Raw genomic sequence first — 18,736 nt, forward strand, 5'->3', positions numbered from 1 at the left:
CACATTTGATCAATATTGAATACCAAATTTTCTCAAGACCAAATGTATGATCTCAATTATTATACCCAAGTTTGGAAGCATACATATGTGAACAGTTCTTTTTCTGTAATGAACTTGAACCAATCTCGGCCTCGTTCCCACCTTCCTGATCCACAGCTGAACACAAAGCTCAAAGATGGTCTGGTGCTGGCACTTCCTCCCAAATTCGATGCTCTGTGCCACACTCAGAGATGCCAGGAGGCACCAATACCAGGCAAGGGTCTCGCTCATTCTCGACTCACAATCGGGGATCCCGGGTTTGATTTCTACAAATGGTTGGAAACGTTTCCTTGAACCTAATCCCTTTGTTCACCTAGCAATAAATAGGTAACCGTGAATTGGACAAATTGCATTGCAATTGTGACTTGGACAAATTGTGGGATTGCATCCTGAAGAGGGTCAGTAGTTATATATATATATATATATATATATATATATATATATATATATATATATATATATATATATATATATATATATATATATTGCGTGTAAATCACGAAAATTAACACGTGATGAAAAATGTGACAGTGTCAGGCCACGGAGGAAGAATTGAAACAGGAATTTCCTTAAGTACTTATATATACACACACACACACACACACACACACACACATATATATATATATATATATATATATATATATATATATATATATATATAATGTCGTACCTAGTAACCAGAACGCACTTCTCAGCCTACTATGCAAGGCCCGATTTGCCTAATAAGCCAAGTTTTCCTGAATTAATATATTTTCTCTAATTTTTTTCTTATGAAATGATAAAGCTACCCATTTCATTATGTATAAGGTCAATTTTTTTTTATTGGAGTTAAAATTAACGTAGATATATGACCGAACCTAACCAACCCTACCTAACCTAACCTAACCTATCTTTATAGGTTAGGTCAGGTTAGGTAGCCGAAAAAATTAGGTGAGGTTAGGTTAGGTAGGTTAGGTAGTCGAAAAACAATTCATTCATGAAAACTTGGCTTAATAGGCAAATCGGGCCTTGCATAATAGGCTGAGAAGTGCGTTCTGGCTACTAGGTACGACATATATATATATATATATATATATATATATATATATATATATATATATATATATATATATATAATGTAGGGGACAGCCTTCCTGTCCCCTACAGTACGAATTATTATTATAATATAAATAAATTTTATTACTGTAAATAGTATTTTGAATTTTGCCTCCTGAGAGAGGGTGTATTTGCGAGTGACGGCCGGCGTCCTGTAGAACAGTGTGATATCTGGCCCGTCATAACAAATGTGTTCGTCACCCTGTTCTCACTCTCCGACACGCTGGCGAGATGTTCAACAATGAGTTCAGGAAATTCGTGGGTATATAGTTTACTCTGTACTGATGTTAGTAAACACACACACATACCTAGCTCGGTACTCGCGTAGTTGTACTCACAACTAGGTGAGTACACACACATCCACGCACTAGGGGACACAGGTGGAAGCTGAGTACCCAAATGAGCCACAGAGACATTAGAAAGAGCGTTTTCAGTGTCAGAGTAGTTAACAAATGGAGTACACTAGGAAGTGATGTGGTAGAGGCTGACTCCATACACAGTTTCAAATGTAGATATGATAGAGCCCAATAGACTAAGGAATCCTCTCAACCGTCAATTTATTAACGGTTGAGAGGCGGGACCAGAGAGCCAGAGCTCAACCCTCGCAAGCACAACTAGACGAGTACACAAACACACGTAAACGTACATTTTTTTTTTTAGTAAACTTGAAGGCTTCATCGTTAATAAATCTGGACATTTCCACAGCAAGAACTTGGAAACACGAAACATTTTGCCTTCGTTGGTCGTCTAATATTCGCTATATATATATGTGTGTGTATGTGCAAACAAGCCTGAATGGTCCCCAGGACTATATACAACTGAAAACTCACACCCCAGAAGTGACTCGAACCCATACTCCCACAACTGGTATGTACAGGGACGCCTTAATCCGCTTGACCATCACGACCGGACATAAGGAAGTGATAGCCGAGGCTATATGAACCACTTCCCCGCCGGCACTCGGATGGTAATCTTGGGCATAGCATTTTATCAAATCACCTCATTCTTTGGGGCACACGTGAGGAACACAAGTGCAAACAAGCCTCTTGTTTGCACTTGTGTTCCTCACGTGTGCCCCAAAGAATGAGGTGATTTGATAAAATGCTATGCCCAAGATTACCATCCGAGTGCCGGCGGGGAAGTGGTTCATATAGCCTCGGCTATCACTTCCTTATGTCCGGTCGTGATGGTCAAGCGGATTAAGGCGTCCCTGTACATACCAGTTGTGGGAGTATGGGTTCGAGTCACTTCTGGGGTGTGAGTTTTCAGTTGTGTGTATATATATATATATATATATATATATATATATATATATATATATATATATATATATATATATATATATATATATATATATATATAGCGAATATTATATCATATCCCGAGGGCGCGCCTAGTCTGGGGAGTAACCTAACTCCTTATCGCTGAGCAATTTTGGCATCTCTTCATTTCATACAAATTCCTTTTCATTCTACCCACTTATGACTCCACACGTGTCTTCTCAACTACCCGCATCCCGCGAGATCTCGCGAGATGCTGCACTCTGAACGTTTTGAATAAGTAAATACTTAATATCTTGATATTATATACGGCCTTCAATGGGTAATATTTCTGTGATTAATATAATTCTCTTCTCTCGATTGTAAAGGAAGTGAAGGGATGTCAAGGGTCTGATGGGTGCAACATTTGACGAGATTGATGGCCACTGTCAACCAGTGCAACGCTGCATGATACACGCCCCGAACATGTTCACTTCTGAGGCTGTGTGTTTACAGCCAGATAACCGGCTGTGATGCTCTGATATAGTGTTTGTTATGGTCTGACACGGTGTTTGTTATGGTCTGACACGGTGTTTGTTATGGTCTGACACGGTGTTTGTTATGGTCTGACACAAAAATAACTGTTATTTTGACATTTTGTTCTTCAGTGCGTGTTATGAGTTCAAAAATTATGAGACTATTTATTGTCATGCATTTAATGCGCTCCACAAGTACAAACACACACACACACACATGCACCCATACGCGAGAATCCGCATACACAGGCACTTGTGTGTGTAATTTACGCGCACATGCATGCACAATCAACCGTACACAAATGCGCTCACGCAAGTCGCATGCAAGCAAGCAAGCAAGCACGCACGCCAAAACAAATTTATCCACTAACAAAAACACACGCACTGAAACACGCATACTGCCACCCCCCCCCCCCTTAAAATAAAATCCTCAAACACAATAAAAACACCGAAGAACCCTACAAAAAAGACAAGAATTCTCTTTAAAAGGTCCTTAAAGTCTTACTATCACATTTTGTTCCCCCATCCCGTCCCTTCCCCCGACCGCCTTCTGGTCTACATGTAAAGGCCAGGAATTCTTCCCTCGGCCAAAACATTCTATTACCCAGGGTGATTGTGAAGAAATTGCGTTGTGGGCTGTTCCCCCCATATCCTGGACGGTGGCGAGACAGCCAAGCGCTGTCTCCTCGTGCCCATGAAGGACATCTTGCCTGGAGACCGCGATGGACACTTTGGACAATATTAGACACTATGGACGCTCGAAGCCAGGACTAAGTGTTCGGGGACAGGTATTTATTTTGGAAGGAATACGTATGTTCGGGTGGATATGTGTTCTTGGTGGGGGAACTAATGGTTTTTTTTTATTTGATTGTTGTTAATTACGCTTGCTAGATGATGGGATGATGGTGTCGTCACAACGTGTGTTTGTTTCACTTTGTGTGTTTGTCTCTCTCTCTTTTTCTCTCTCTCTCTCTCTCTCTCTCTCTCTCTCTCTCTCTCTCTCTCTCTCTCTCTCTCTCTCTCTCTCTCTCTCTCTCTCTCTCTCTCTCTCTCTCTCTCTCTCTTTTAACTAAGACTAGGCTCCATTAGGAATGTCATTGATGATCCCAGTGAAACTGCAAGCAAGAGCTGTTGTCTTACATCAGTTCATCTGAAGGTTGCTCTTAGCTACTCATTTATTTCATGAGCTTAAATTTATGTATTAGAAATGAACTAACTTTAATGTTATGTAACTATCACATAAGGAACAAAATGAGCCAGGAGTCAGCTATGTGGCAGAGCCTTCATATGGTCCCGCGTATCAACGTGTTGAGCGAAAAAGTTCCAGATGTAAGACATTCTGGAAGTGAATGAACGCTGATGAAGTGATGTTCTCGAGAAAGACATTACCAGCATGAGTCTGTTGATGGCTGAGAGCCTTGGGTTATGGGTGCCAACGTTGGGCTGCCTACCGTGTTGGGACAGGTGAGGAACTTTGAGAATATTGACGTTATACATTCTAGTAAGTCCACCACCATCTCGCCGGTGTTAAAGGCTCTGATATTTTAACCCGTGCGACCAGAGTGGGTTGTGTCTTGAGATTAGCTTCCTCGTGCCGCTCTCCACCTTGTCCAAAATTCTGATGAATTATTCTCAGACAGGCCAGGAGAGCGGTACATGTGTGTGTGTGTGTGTGAACACACGGTACACACACACACACATGATGTGTGTGTGTGTGTGTGTGAACACACGGTACACATACACACACATGATGTGTGTGTGTGTGTTCTCTGTAGCCATGTGTGCCCGTCGTGTCTCTTGTGTGCGCGTCTCTCATTACTTTTGGTTCATTGTTTCTGATCCATTGTTTCCTTCTGATCCCTCACTCTCCGTGTTATTTCCTTCCTCTCTACGCCCTGCTTCTATGTCTTGCCTCGCCGCCCTGCCTCGCCGCCCTGACTCGCCGCCCTGCCTCGCTGCCCTACCTCGCCGCCCTGCCTCGCCGCCCTGCCTCGCCGCCCTGCCTCGCCGCCCTGCCTCGCTGCCCTACCTCGCCGCCCTGCCTCGCCGCCCTGCCTCGCCGCCCTGACTCGCCGCCCTGCCTCGCCGCCCTACCTCGCCGCCCTGACTCGCCGCCCTGACTCGCCGCCCTACCTCGCCGCCCTGCCTCGCCGCCCAGCTTTGAGCCCTGCCTCGCCGCCCTGCCTCGCCGCCCTGCCTCGCCGCCAGCCTTGAGCCCTGCCTCGCCAGCTTGTCTTCGTGGACGCCAGCTTTTGCAGTTTTTTACTCCTGTTTCAGTCACATTGATGATTACAAAAAAGTAATCATATTTGGAGCTCATCCCCCCCTCCCTCCCCAGGCTGCCCCCCGCCCAGGTCAGGTATATGATAGGAGCCGGGCAGGCGACCCACAAGGCAAAACATCCAGGTATTTTGTAGACAAATCCTGAATTCCTGTATGGAAACTAAAAATAATATTCGTCCGCGGAGCGAAAGTTTTTTTTTTTATTTTAAAAATTCTCCAAGAAAGTCACATCGTGGAAAGCGAGTCATTTCAGCCCCTTGGCAAACGAAAAAAAATTCGTGGAAGTAAGGAAGTGTTTATGCTAGAGTTAAGTAATAAGTATTGAGTAATAAGTGTTAAGTATTGATCTCTTTGGGAAATATTATGCATCAAGTCGGTACCCGCCAAACACACACCGAAACTACGACGTTGGTACAACGTTCCAACAAGTTTTAACACCTCCTAACCAGTTATAACAACCAATATAACAAGTTGTAACAACGTTCTAATACGTCATAAACACGTTAAGCCAAGATTTAACAACTTTATTACAAGTTGTAACAAGCGGAAAATAGAGACAGTTTCGGTTTGTGTTTCCAGGGTAGCAAATATCATTTCTGTAATCTTCATGGAGGTGCGCGCGCGCGTGTGTGTATTTACTCTTTGTGTCTGCAGAATCGAGCTATTAGCTCTTGGACCCCGCATTTCTAATCAATCTATTTGTCCTGTATTATATCTACTACATATTTTTCTCTGTAACACACACACACATCCCCAGGAAGCAGTCAGTAGCAGCTGTCTTAATCCCAGATACCTATTTACTGCTAGGGGAACAGGAGCATCAAGGTGAAAGAATTCTGTCCATTTGTACTACGACCCCCCAGGCGCTATCCACTATGCCGCGAGGCCCCTGTGTGTGTGTGTGTGTGTGTGTGTGTGTGTGTGTGTGTGTGTGTGTGTGTGTGTGTGTGTGTGTGTGTGAGTGTGTGTGTGTGTGTGTGTGTGTGTGTGTGTGTGTGTGTGTGTGAGTGTGTGTGTGTGAGTGTGTGTGTGTGTGTGTGTGTGTGTGTGTGTGTGTGTGTGTGAGTGTGTGTGTGTGTGTGTGTGTGTGTGTGTGTGTGAGTGTGTGTGTGTGTGTGTGTGTGTGTGTGTGTGTGTGTGTGTCTGTGTGTGTGTGTGAGTGTGTGTGTGTGTGTGTGTGTGTGTGTGTGTGTGTGTGAGTGTGTGTGTGTGTGTGTGTGTGTGTGTGTGTGTGTGTGTGTGTGTGTGTGTCTGTGTGTGTGTGTGAGTGTGTGTGTGTGTGTGTGTGAGTGTGTGTGTGTGTGTGTGTGTGTGTGTGTGTGTGTGAGTGTGTGTGTGTGTGTGTGTGTGTGTGTGTGTGTGTGTGTGTGTGTGTGTGTGTGTGAGTGTGTGTGTGTGAGTGTGTGTGTGTGAGTGTGTGTGTGTTACCTGCCCGTTGCAGGTTTACATTTTCTAAGGATGTTGATCACTATCGCTTAGAAAATACCGTAGCGGAGACTTACAATTCAGCAACATACCCTATTTAAAGGAGAGAAACGGGCGACGTTTAGATTCAGGAAAGACCTGAGTAAATACCAGTTTAGGAACAGAGATCTAGATTTACGGAAGAAATTATCAGGTAGCAATTAATCGCAGGATTGTTTCAAGCGTAGGTGAAATATATATATATATATGAACCAATTTAGTTGGATTTAATTGGAAGCTGCCTCGTATGAACCAATAGCTCAGTCGATAGAGCTTCGGCCTCTCACAGACCCATGGAGTCCACGGTTCGAAGCTCCTAGAACCCAGGTGAATGGAATGCCAGTAGACCGTAATGCTTATTTTCTCAAATCTATCAGTCACGAGGGTGCGGCGGCCACGTTACCTCAGGCGCCACAGCGACAGGAGAGCCAGCTGGAGGCTGCGGAATACAAATGGTGGAAGATGGAGGGAAATAAGCACGAGAGTCTCCCCCAACACTGGCAGTGACTGAGGCGCCTCCCCCACCACGGCACAACCTCTTATTGGCTCTCAGCGGCGGGCCACACGCGGCCAGCAACAACGGACCGTCCGCGGACACTGAAGATGGAGTGGAATAAGGAACGAGGAATGAAATGATGAATCGGTGAAGATGCACCGGTGATGACGTGAATCAGTGTTAATAATGAACAGAGCCTCAAGGGCCGTGATGAGGGTTCGAATCTACGCACGGGATGTTTCAACTGTTCATTTGATGTATCAAGCTATTGGGATTTCTGTGTGTGTGTAGTGTTAATAGTATTCTATAGCCTGTGCGAGAGAGAGAGACTGAGAGAGAGAGAGAGAGAGAGAGAGAGAGAGAGAGAGAGAGAGAGAGAGAGAGAGAGAGAGAGAGAGAGAGAGAGAGAGAGAGAGAGAGAAAGGGAGAGAGAGAGATAAGGAAAAAACACAGATGATAACCAGATGGGCAGACACATAGCATAATGAATAAGTTACAATCGAATGATTTAGAGAAGAGGGATAATAATTACACTTAAATATTGAAATTGACTTAAAGCTAGTTTTAGGTTACGCTTTTTTTAATGAAATGAAAATAGATCGGAATTTGAGATACAAAATATCAACATTCTCCGAGCAAACATTAATTCCAGGATCCCAATCATGATGTGTGTAAACTGTCTAATACTGCGGTTTCGTGTGTTTGTGTGTGAAAAAGAGGTGTGTGTGTGTGTGTGTGTGTATGATTACATTTATGATCATGATCTGTGTGTATGATCAGATATGTGATCATGATGTGTGTGTATGTGTATGATCAGAGTTCACATATATTCTTCGATTGATATTTGAAAATGCAATATTTTCCAACATTGTCGTCACGGAAGGAAAGTTCCTATTTTAAACCTTTGATCTGGAAACGCTGAGTAACTAGTACTCAGGGAAAAGCGAATTTCCTCCTGCAGTAATGTGGCTCGCGGTGAGTAGTCACTTACCTACTTCAGCAGAGTACTTCGCGGTGAGTAGTCACTTACCTACTTCAGCAGAGTACTTCGCGGTGAGTAGTCACTTACCTACTTCAGCAGAGTACTTCGCGGTGAGTAGTCACTTACCTACTTCAGCAGAGTACTTCGCGGTGAGTAGTCACTTACCTACTTCAGCAGAGTACTTCGCGGTGAGTAGTCACTTACCTACTTCAGCAGAGTACTTCGCGGTGAGTAGTCACTTACCTACTTCAGCAGAGTACTTCGCGGTGAGTAGTCACTTACCTACTTCAGCAGAGTACTTCGCGGTGAGTAGTCACTTACCTACTTCAGCAGAGTACTTCGCGGTGAGTAGTCACTTACCTACTTCAGCAGAGTACTTCGCGGTGAGTAGTCACTTACCTACTTCAGCAGAGTACTTCGCGGTGAGTAGTCACTTACCTACTTCAGCAGAGTACTTCGCGGTGAGTAGTCACTTACCTACTTCAGCAGAGTACTTCGCGGTGAGTAGTCACTTACCTACTTCAGCAGAGTACTTCGCGGTGAGTAGTCACTTACCTACTTCAGCAGAGTACTTCGCGGTGAGTAGTCACTTACCTACTTCAGCAGAGTACTTCGCGGTGAGTAGTCACTTACCTACTTCAGCAGAGTACTTCGCGGTGAGTAGTCACTTACCTACTTCAGCAGAGTACTTCGCGGTGAGTAGTCACTTACCTACTTCAGCAGAGTACTTCGCGGTGAGTAGTCACTTACCTACTTCAGCAGAGTACTTCGCGGTGAGTAGTCACTTACCTACTTCAGCAGAGTACTTCGCGGTGAGTAGTCACTTACCTACTTCAGCAGAGTACTTCGCGGTGAGTAGTCACTTACCTACTTCAGCAGAGTACTTCGCGGTGAGTAGTCACTTACCTACTTCAGCAGAGTACTTCGCGAGGAAGAATAGTCTCCTGCAGGAGAAGTTTTCGCGAGACTTGCCCAGCAGGCTCCAGGCTCTGCTCAGGTGCACTCTCGCGCTCTGCTCAGGTGCACTCTCGCGCTCCAGGAGTGGTTATCGCTCAATATAGTTGAAACTTCAGGAATACCTTGAGGTTACCTTGAGATGATTTCGGGGCTTAACGACCACGCGGCCCGGTCGTCGACCAGGCTGATAGATTGAAAATGCCAGTACTACGGTGCTGTAATTTGTACTAGTCCGTCGCGTATTTTAACGGATTGTGTCAAGAATCATTGTGTAAGGGAGCCGGTCGGCCGAGCGGCCGAGCGGACAGCACGCCACTTGTGATCCTGCGGTCCCGGAGTTGATCCCGGGCACCAGCGAGAAAAAATGGGCAGAGTTTCTTTTACCCTATACCCCTGTTACCTAGCAGCAATATAGGTACCTGGGTGTTAGTCAGCTGTCACGGGCTGCTTTCTGGGGGTGGAGGCCTGGTCGAGGACCGGGCCGCGGGGACACTAAAGCCCCGAAGTCATCTCAAGATAACCTCAAGAAGAATGGGGCGTTAAAAATGGGACGCTTGAGAGGACGGGCTGGAATGCTAGCAAGGAAACCTTTGCATGTTGCAAACCTCGTCCATATTACTGTCTCAGATTTTGTTAATGTATTCTCAGGTGGCGTCACCATTTTTTTTAAAGAAAAATAATTGTTGAAAAATTACTTTGTGTCAATTCCCAGTGAAGAGGCGTCATTATGTGTTTTATATATATTGGGCTTTTTCAGACTTTTTTGTATTCCTGAATTCACGAGGCTTGAGGTTTGAACTCGTGAGGCTTCTATACAAAGTTGTATTTTTCCTTCTCATTGGCAAATATATATTTTTTAATTTATTATTCTATAAATTTTATTTGGAATCATGTCGCTTCTTCACCCATTTAAAAATATCAAACCTGAAAGATTCTACTGAATTTTAAAATTCATGTGTGTGTATTGGGCTGGCTTGTTTGTTTTCTGTATTAAATAATATACAATATACAGATGATATTTATATAAATTTACAAGGGGAAAATAATACAATTATATATACTTTACGTATGCAGGCGATGAGTCACAATGACGTGGCTAAAGTATGTTGACCAGACCACACACTAGAAGGTGATGGGACGACGACGTTTCGGTCCGTCCTGGACCATTCTCACAATCGACTTGAGAATGGTCCAGGACGGCCGGAACGTCGTCGTCCCTTCACCTTGTAGTGTGTGGTCTGGTCAACATACTTTACATAATTTGGGCTGGCTTGTAGCTCATTGTTGAGCCTTGCTTTATTATTTCCTTTCTTATTAAAGGTATCTTTTAAGTGGATACTTTATTATATATTTATATTAACATTAGACACGGGGTAAAGTTGAAGCTCTTTCTTAAGTGTTTTATTTGTTGACTGTGTGTTGCAGTCTTATCATCTGCGGGTGTGGGGCACACACCTGCCCTGGTGCCCAGACCTGCCCTGGCGCCCATACCTGCCCTGACGCCCACACCTGCCCTGGCACCCACACACCTGCCCTGGTCCCCCCACACCTGCCCTGGTCCTCCACACCTGCCCTGGCCCACCCACACCTGCCCTGCCCCCCCCCTCACACCTGCCCTGACCCCCCTCACTCCTGCCCTGGCCCACCCACACCTGCCCTGGCCCCCCTCACACCTGCCCTGGCCCCCTCACACCTGCCCTGGCCCCCCTCACACCTGCCCTGGCCCCTCCTCACATCTGCCCTGGCGCCCACACCTGTCCTGCCCCCCCCCCCTCATACCTGCCCTGGCCCCCCTCATACCTGCCCTGGCCCCACTCACACCTACCCTGGCCCCCCACACACTTCCCTAGCCCCCCACACCTGCCCTGGCCCTCCACACCTGCCCTGGTACCCCCACACCTGTCCTGGCACCAGAAAGGCAAGCCAGGCTCACACAGCGCTGAGGACTGTGGAAAGGAGAAATCACAGAAGTTAAAAAGTTCAAATTTCTCTGAAAGTTTTTAAGACAAGAACGTCTCAATGTGCCAGATTTATACTAGTCAAATACACAAGAAAGTGGTAACTAAAAATGGAATGGAGTAAATAGTATAGCGGGAATGAAAGAGGAGTAAACAAGGAGAGTCTGCTAATGAATAAAGAATAATATGGAGGAATGAATAACTGGTAGACAGGAAAGTGGGAATGCCAAATTTAGACGACATAATTATAATTAGTGAAGAGGTGGTATGAAGTAGACGAAGAGAATGAGAGGGTATAGCAGGATGCGATGATAAGAGTTTATATCAGCTGGATAACACAGTGGAAGAAATGGTTAGATCACCATAGAGTATGAAATGTTATTTCATATTCATATTCATAATATGAAATGTTATTTCATATTCATATTCATAATATGAAATGTTATTTCATATTCATATTCATAATATTAAATGTTATTTCATATTCATATTCATAATATGAAATGTTATTTCATATTCACCACCTGCAGGCCCAGGAGAGGAATGGAGACATGATTAAATTTAGTTAAAAAGGAGAGGGATGGATGTGTAGTTTCCAAGAAGGTTTGGGGGATAGTGGCTCAGTGTCAGAGGATATGAGAAACAACCAAAATGACGACGTTTCGATCCGCACTCGAGCCTTATCACGGCCTAACAGGGAAAGGAATTAAGATTATGAAGACTTCAGTTTATCAGCTGTAACGGGGTGTTTAATTGAAAATTTCACTAAGGTGAGTGAGAGAAAAAACGGTTAAAAGTAAATGCTAAATTAGAAGAAAATTCTTAACTTGATGCATGTGAATGTCTTGGAAACGGTCTACCAGTTTCAGTACCTGGGATGTGTGATAGAAGGAGAATGTGTGCAATCCAAGTCGAGAGAATAGGCTCAATTTGGGAGGCAGGGGTCTGTGGTAATGGAAGCCTGGTTTAAGACAAAGAAATAGATTCTGTCAGTATTCGAGGTTCAGTACTGGCTGATTGTCACCACCCATACATGTGTGTGTGTGTGTCACCACCACACCACCCATACATGTGTGTGTATGTCACCACCACATCACCCATACATGTGTGTGTATGTCACCACCACATCACCCATACATGTGTGTGTATGTCACCACCACACCACCCATACATGTGTGTGTATGTCACCACCACACCACCCATACATGTGTGTGTATGTCACCACCACACCACCCATACATGTGTGTGTGTGTCACCACTACACCACCCATACATGTGTGTGTATGTCACCATCACATCACCCATACATGTGTGTGTATGTCACCACCACACCACCCATACATGTGTGTGTATATCACCATCACACCACCCATACATGTGTTTGTATGTCACCACCACACCACCCATACATGTGTGTGTGTGTCACCACCACACCACCCATACATGTGTGTGTGTGTCACCACGTCACTACCCATACATGTGTGTGTATGTGACGTTCACATCACCCATACATGTGAGTGTATGTGACGTTCACATTACCCATACATGTGTGTGTGTATATCACCACCACACCACACATACATGTGTATACTTCACCACCACACCACTCATATGGGGGACACTGAAAAAACTTTTTGTGAAAACAAAAGACTCTCAAATAAAAATAATCGATTCTGATGCCTCTACTGAAGTGAAAGTTGACCGTATTTACTTTTGCAACGCATTTCTATGGACCATAGACCCCAAACTGTGGCAAAGTTGACGGATTTACGCCCCCCCCCCCCCCAGTATAGGCACAGAAACACCAGCGCCATGTTATGTTCACTATTTTTACGTCGACAAAACGTCATAACGAACTTTGTAACGTTTAGAAAAACGTTGTTACGTTTTCTGTGAAGAGGGGGAGACTTTTTTTTCAATTCGTTCATTTTCCAGAGTCACAACTCGAGGCGTAGATGAAGTAGGGTGGAATATATTTTGTGTTTGTGATGGGATATTTGTGTACCAGTTTGGTCGTTACAACAGGCTTTTGGAGGTTAAGTTCTCGCTGTAAGTAATAGCTACAGAAGTTGAGACGGACGGCCAATATGTCGGAAAGTTTAGTGTATTTATTTGTTTTGTAATATAAGTAAATATTTGTTTTTATATATCAGGTAGTTATAGTAGTGGTGACAGTCACTCTACCACAACCACCACCACAATAGGGTACTAATAATACCACGAGCCAGATTCACGAAGCAGTTACGCAAGTGCTTACGAAACTGTATATCTTTCCTCAGTCTTTGACGGCTTTGGTCAAATGGTTAAATGGCCTTCTTTAAATTCCTCGGTTCTAATCTTTATATTAAGATGAGCAAGTAATTGCTAACTCAGCATGTGCATCAACAGTTGCACATACAAATATTTTATACACATTAATAAAATATCATTAAAATTTGAGAAGGACATCTACACAGGTATACTCAAGATTTATTAAAGCTAATGGATGGCATGGAATAGGTAATGAACCGTGGGTTGCAAAACCCGTAGAGTTCACATTTAAGAAAAACATAGCCTCTGAAAAAAATACTCTATATGACTAACCATCCTGTGTGATGGGGATTTGTTACTACAACGTAGCTAGCTTTTTGACTCACTGTACTGCCCTTCATATAGTCTAGCGTAGCTGCACAAATGCAGATGTGCCTAATATATTAATAAAAAACAACTAAAACCAAATTGAAGACAACTGCAAGGAGTTGCTCGTGTTTGCAGCAGGTAAAAGGAGAAGAGTCACATGTAGGGATCCATTCCTGCTAGCTTGTTTACGAGGTAGTGCTCATGATAAAGCAGCAACCATTAACTGCACCGTAACCACAGGGACGAAGAACAGTAATGGAATTGCTCACCCCCCCCCCCCCCCAACCACTTGGGCTGGACGGTAGAGCGACGGTCTCGCTGCATGCAGGTCGGCGTTCAATCCCCGACCGTCCAAGTGGTTGGGCACCGTTCCTTTCCCCCATCGTCCCATCCCAAATCCTTATCCTGACCTCCTTCCCAGTGCTGTATAGTCGTAATGGCTTGGCGCTTTCCCATGGTAGTTCCCTTCCCTTCAAAACCCCCACCCCCACCCCCCATTCTTTTTTCAGGACCCTCAGGTGGTACATAGTACCACCTGCCATGCTGAATGGTCCCCGTGTTAGGTATGTTGTCGTCACCAGGTAGATATATCTCTGCAAGTTAGAACACGTCAATAATCCGCACGATAGACTGTGGGGGTGGAAATATGCTTGTCAGTCAGGGCACAAAGGTGACAGGATTTGACAGGCGATTTAATTGATTGTGGTTTTCTCTAACAAGACTCGTTCGTTGCTAGGCAACTCACTCGACTTCTTTCCACCGGTGCTCAATAGTCAGCGAAAGCAACGGTTTTTTTCCGGTGGTTATATATTCATTATAGCATTCATTCGTTTCGGGATTTTTTATGTTGTTGAGGAAAACGTCAAAATTTACGTGCTTTGTTTGAGAGAAATAGATAATGATGTGGGCCTAAGGTGAAAGAACTATGTGTGACACGGCCTTGTGTAGGGGGTGTCAACCACCAATGTGTAGGGGGGGGGTCAACCACCAATGTGTAAGGAGGGGTCAACTACCAATGTGTAGGGGGTGTCAACCACCAATGTGTAAGGAGAGGGTCAACCACCAATGTGTAAGGAGGGGTCAACCACCAATGTGTAGGGGGTGTCAACCACCAATGTGTAAGGAGGGGTCAACCACCAATGTGTAGGGGGTGTCAACCACCAATGTGTAAGGAGGGGTCAACCACCAATGTGTAAGGAGGGGTCAACCACCAATGTGTAGGGGGTGTCAACCACCAATGTGTAAGGAGGGGTCAACCACCAATGTGTAGGGGGTGTCAACCACCAATGTGTAAGGAGGGGTCAACCACCAATGTGTAGGGGGGTCAACCACCAATGTGTAGGGGGGTCAACCACCAATGTGTAGGGGAGGGGTCAACCACCAATGTGTAGGGGGGTCAACCACCAATGTGTAGGGGGTGTCAACCACCAATGTGTAAGGAGGGGTCAACCACCAATGTGTAAGGAGGGGTCAACCACCAATGTGTAGGGGGTGTCAACCACCAATGTGTAGGGGGTGTCAACCACCAATGTGTAAGGAGGGGTCAACCACCAATGTGTAGGGGGGTCAACCACCAATGTGTAGGGGGGTCAACCACCAATGTGTAGGGGAGGGGTCAACCACCAATGTGTAGGGGGGTCAACCACCAATGTGTAGGGGGTGTCAACCACCAATGTGTAAGGAGGGGTCAACCACCAATGTGTAAGGAGGGGTCAACCACCAATGTGTAGGGGGTGTCAACCACCAATGTGTAGGGGGTGTCAACCACCAATGTGTAAGGAGGGGTCAACCACCAATGTGTAGGGGGTGTCAACCACCAATGTGTAAGGAGGGGTCAACCACCAATGTGTAGGGGGTGTCAACCACCAATGTGTAAGGAGGGGTCAACCACCAATGTGTAGGGGGGTCAACCACCAATGTGTAGGGAGTGTCAACCACCAATGTGTAGGGGGTGTCAACCACCAATGTGTAGGGTGTGTCAACCACCAATGTGTAGGGGATGTCAACCACCAATGTGTAGGGGATGTCAACCACCAATGTGTAGGGAGTGTCAACCACCAATGTGTAAGGGGTGTCAACCACCAACGTGTAGGGGGTATCAACCACCAATGTGTAGGGGGTGTCAACCACCAATGTGTAGGGGGTGTCAACCACCAATGTGTAAGGGAGTGTCAACCACCAACGTGTAGGGGAGTGTCAACTACCCATTTGGTTTGGTGTCAGCCGCCCATGTGTGGAGTTATCAGTCACCCATTTGTGGTGGTGTCAACCACACGTGTGTGGGGGTTGTCAGTTACCTCTTTGGCCGGTCTCTCAACGCATGTGCTGCAGTGTTAGCCGGCCGTGCGTAGTGACGTTTTCACAGCAAGCTAGGGAGCGGCCGTCCGGATATTACAGCATTACATTCTGATGAGACTTCATATCCGACTTGTGCAATGTCTGCCATAGTACCACCCTCATTCTCTTCCCCATGACTCTTCCCTCTCTCTCTCTCTCTCTCTCTCTCTCTCTCTCTCTCTCTCTCTCTCTCTCTCTCTCTCTCTCTCTCTCTCTCTCTCTCTCTCTCTCTCTCTCTCTCTCTCTCTCTCACACTGACTGACAGACAAGAAAGTTTGACATTCACCATAATGTATGAGACTACTATATAGCTTCACCTTTTGCATAACAACAATAACAGCTGACAGGCCAGTTATATGATGATACCAAGTCATTCCAGGCTGATGTGTGCCCCCATATGGCGCCTCCTGGCACTGTTCCAGGCAGGTGTGTGTGTGTGTGTGTGTGTGTGTGTGTGTGTGTGTGTGTGTGTGTGTGTGTGTGTGTGTGTGTGTGTGTGTGTGTGTGTGTGAGAGTCTCAACGTGAGGCGAGGCAACAGTTGCAGGCATGTGTGTGAGGCGACAGTTCCAGGCAGGTGTGGAGGCGACAGTTCCAGGTCGGTGTGTGAGGCGACAGTTCCAGGCAGGTGTGTGTGAGGCGACAGTTGCAGGCAGGTGTGTGAGGCAACAGTTGTGGGTGGAGGCTCACAGACGATGCAACACCAGGAGGGCGGAACCTACGTAAATACACGGCACAAGCGCTTTATTTGCTTCACAGTTCGGCGGGTGAATTCGCAAACTTTTGTTACCGCAGGAAATTATTCTGCGGCCAATTGAATGTAGTTTGGATTGTTTTCAATGAAATATTCATGGGTGTTTATGCCTCGCAGGACGAACGTGGACAGACATTGACCACAGTGGCAGAACGGATTTGTAATCATTTCTTAAAACAGTAAGACAAATGAAAATATAAAAAAATAGTGAAAATATTGTTTTTAAATATAGGTTTTAACTACGATCTTCTGACTTAAAATATACACTATTAACCCATCAACAATATCCAAACAGTTGATGCTTTCAGAGAACAATTTACTCGTATGTTCTCTACTCCAAATACAAACACGTTCTCTTGAACGATTCGTCTGTGTCAATTACAAATTAGTTCACATACGCAAGCGAGGTGACTGGATGGCAGATTTGGGCACTGTTAACGAGGGGAAATTAAAACGAGGTACAGAGAGGGAGAGAGAGAGAGATAACGAGGCACAGAGAGATAACGAGGCATAGAGACAGATAACGAAGCATAGATATAACAACGAGGCGTCAGTAAAGAGCTCCTGGGTTACTCTAGCGAGAAGCAGGAGGACGGAAGGAAGGAAGGAATTATCAAGGGAAAGCGCCAAGCCATGACGACTATATAGCACTGGGAAGGGGTCAGGATAAGGATTTGGTAATGGGACGGGGGGAATGGAATGGTGCCCCAACCACTTGGACGGTCGGGGATTGAACGCCGATCTGCATGAAGCGATGGGGGTCAACCACCCCCATGTGGGGTGTGTGTATGTGCATGTGTGTGTATTTTGAATGTGTGTGTGTGTTTCTAGACGTGCAGTTAACACTGAAATGACGAGATATTAATTACCACAGAATTATTATGGAGGAGGGTGAGAGGTCATGCCTTTCTCTTCAACTTTCTTCCAAAAGTGAGTTCATTATTGACACCCCCCCCCCCCCCCCCACGACGGCGTGTATCTGGTGGAATATGAACAACATTTATTCAATTTATACAATGTACAATCGTTAATTTGCCTGGGAAAAAACACTAAACATTCTATGAACATTTTCTGAACATTCTCTGATACCGAATTCACTTATCAGATTAGGACGACGGAAGTTGTGGCATGACGGTCAGTGTACAACTAATGGAAAATTTTGCCAGAAATTTTTATAGGATAAACTTTTGAAGTAATACTTTAACAAATCTTATTTGGTTATTACTGATATATACGAACCATTTACATGCATTTTGCATTAAGTATATGACACAAAATATTTTACATTTTGTATAAGAAATTGTAATAAGTCCTGTTGAAGCTTTAAAATTGTGCTATAGACACCATGGAGCTGTTCGCCAGGTGTTCCAATATGGCGGCTATTGTGCTGCAAACTGTGTGAGGCTGTTACCCAGGTGTTCCAATATGGCGGCTATTGTGCTATAAACTGTGTGAGGCTGTTCGCCAGGTGTTCCAATATGGCGGCTATTGTGCTGCAAACTGTGTGAGGCTGTTACCCAGGTGTTCCAATATGGCGGCTATTGTGCTATAAACTGTGTGAGGCTGTTACCCAGGTGTTCCAATATGGCGGCTATTGTGCTATAAACTGTGTGAGGCTGTTCGCCAGGTGTTCCAATATGGCGGCTATTGTGCTGCAAACTGTGTGAGGCTGTTACCCAGGTGTTCCAATATGGCGGCTATTGTGCTATAAACTGTGTGAGGCTGTTACCCAGGTGTTCCAATATGGCGGCTATTGTGCTGCAAACTGTGTGAGGCTGTTACCCAGGTGTTCCAATATGGCGGCTATTGTGCTATAAACTGTGTGAGGCTGTTCGCCAGGTGCTCCAATATGGCGGCTATTGTGCTGTAAACTGTGTGAAGCTGTTCGCCAGGTGCTCCAATATGGCGACTATTGTGCTGCAAACTGCTGTGAGGCTGTTAGCCAGGCTTTCCAAT

General features: G+C 45.2%; 1 protein-coding gene across 1 annotated transcript; it reads left to right on the forward strand.

The window, feature by feature from the left end:
- Positions 1–8,138: 8,138 nt before the first annotated feature.
- Positions 8,139–9,218, forward strand: LOC138373161 (uncharacterized). The gene has a single exon (XM_069339183.1). The coding sequence runs from the start codon at positions 8,139–8,141 to the stop codon at positions 9,216–9,218; it is 1,080 nt and encodes a 359-aa protein (XP_069195284.1).
- Positions 9,219–18,736: the final 9,518 nt, after the last annotated feature.

The sequence above is a fragment of the Procambarus clarkii genome, chromosome 41, assembly GCF_040958095.1.
Source record: "Procambarus clarkii isolate CNS0578487 chromosome 41, FALCON_Pclarkii_2.0, whole genome shotgun sequence".
Taxonomy (NCBI): domain Eukaryota; kingdom Metazoa; phylum Arthropoda; class Malacostraca; order Decapoda; family Cambaridae; genus Procambarus; species Procambarus clarkii.

Bases quoted from the DNA above. Each gene is read 5' to 3' on its own strand.
- LOC138373161 (XM_069339183.1), top strand. From the start codon at position 8,139: ATGTGGCTCGCGGTGAGTAGTCACTTACCTACTTCAGCAGAGTACTTC.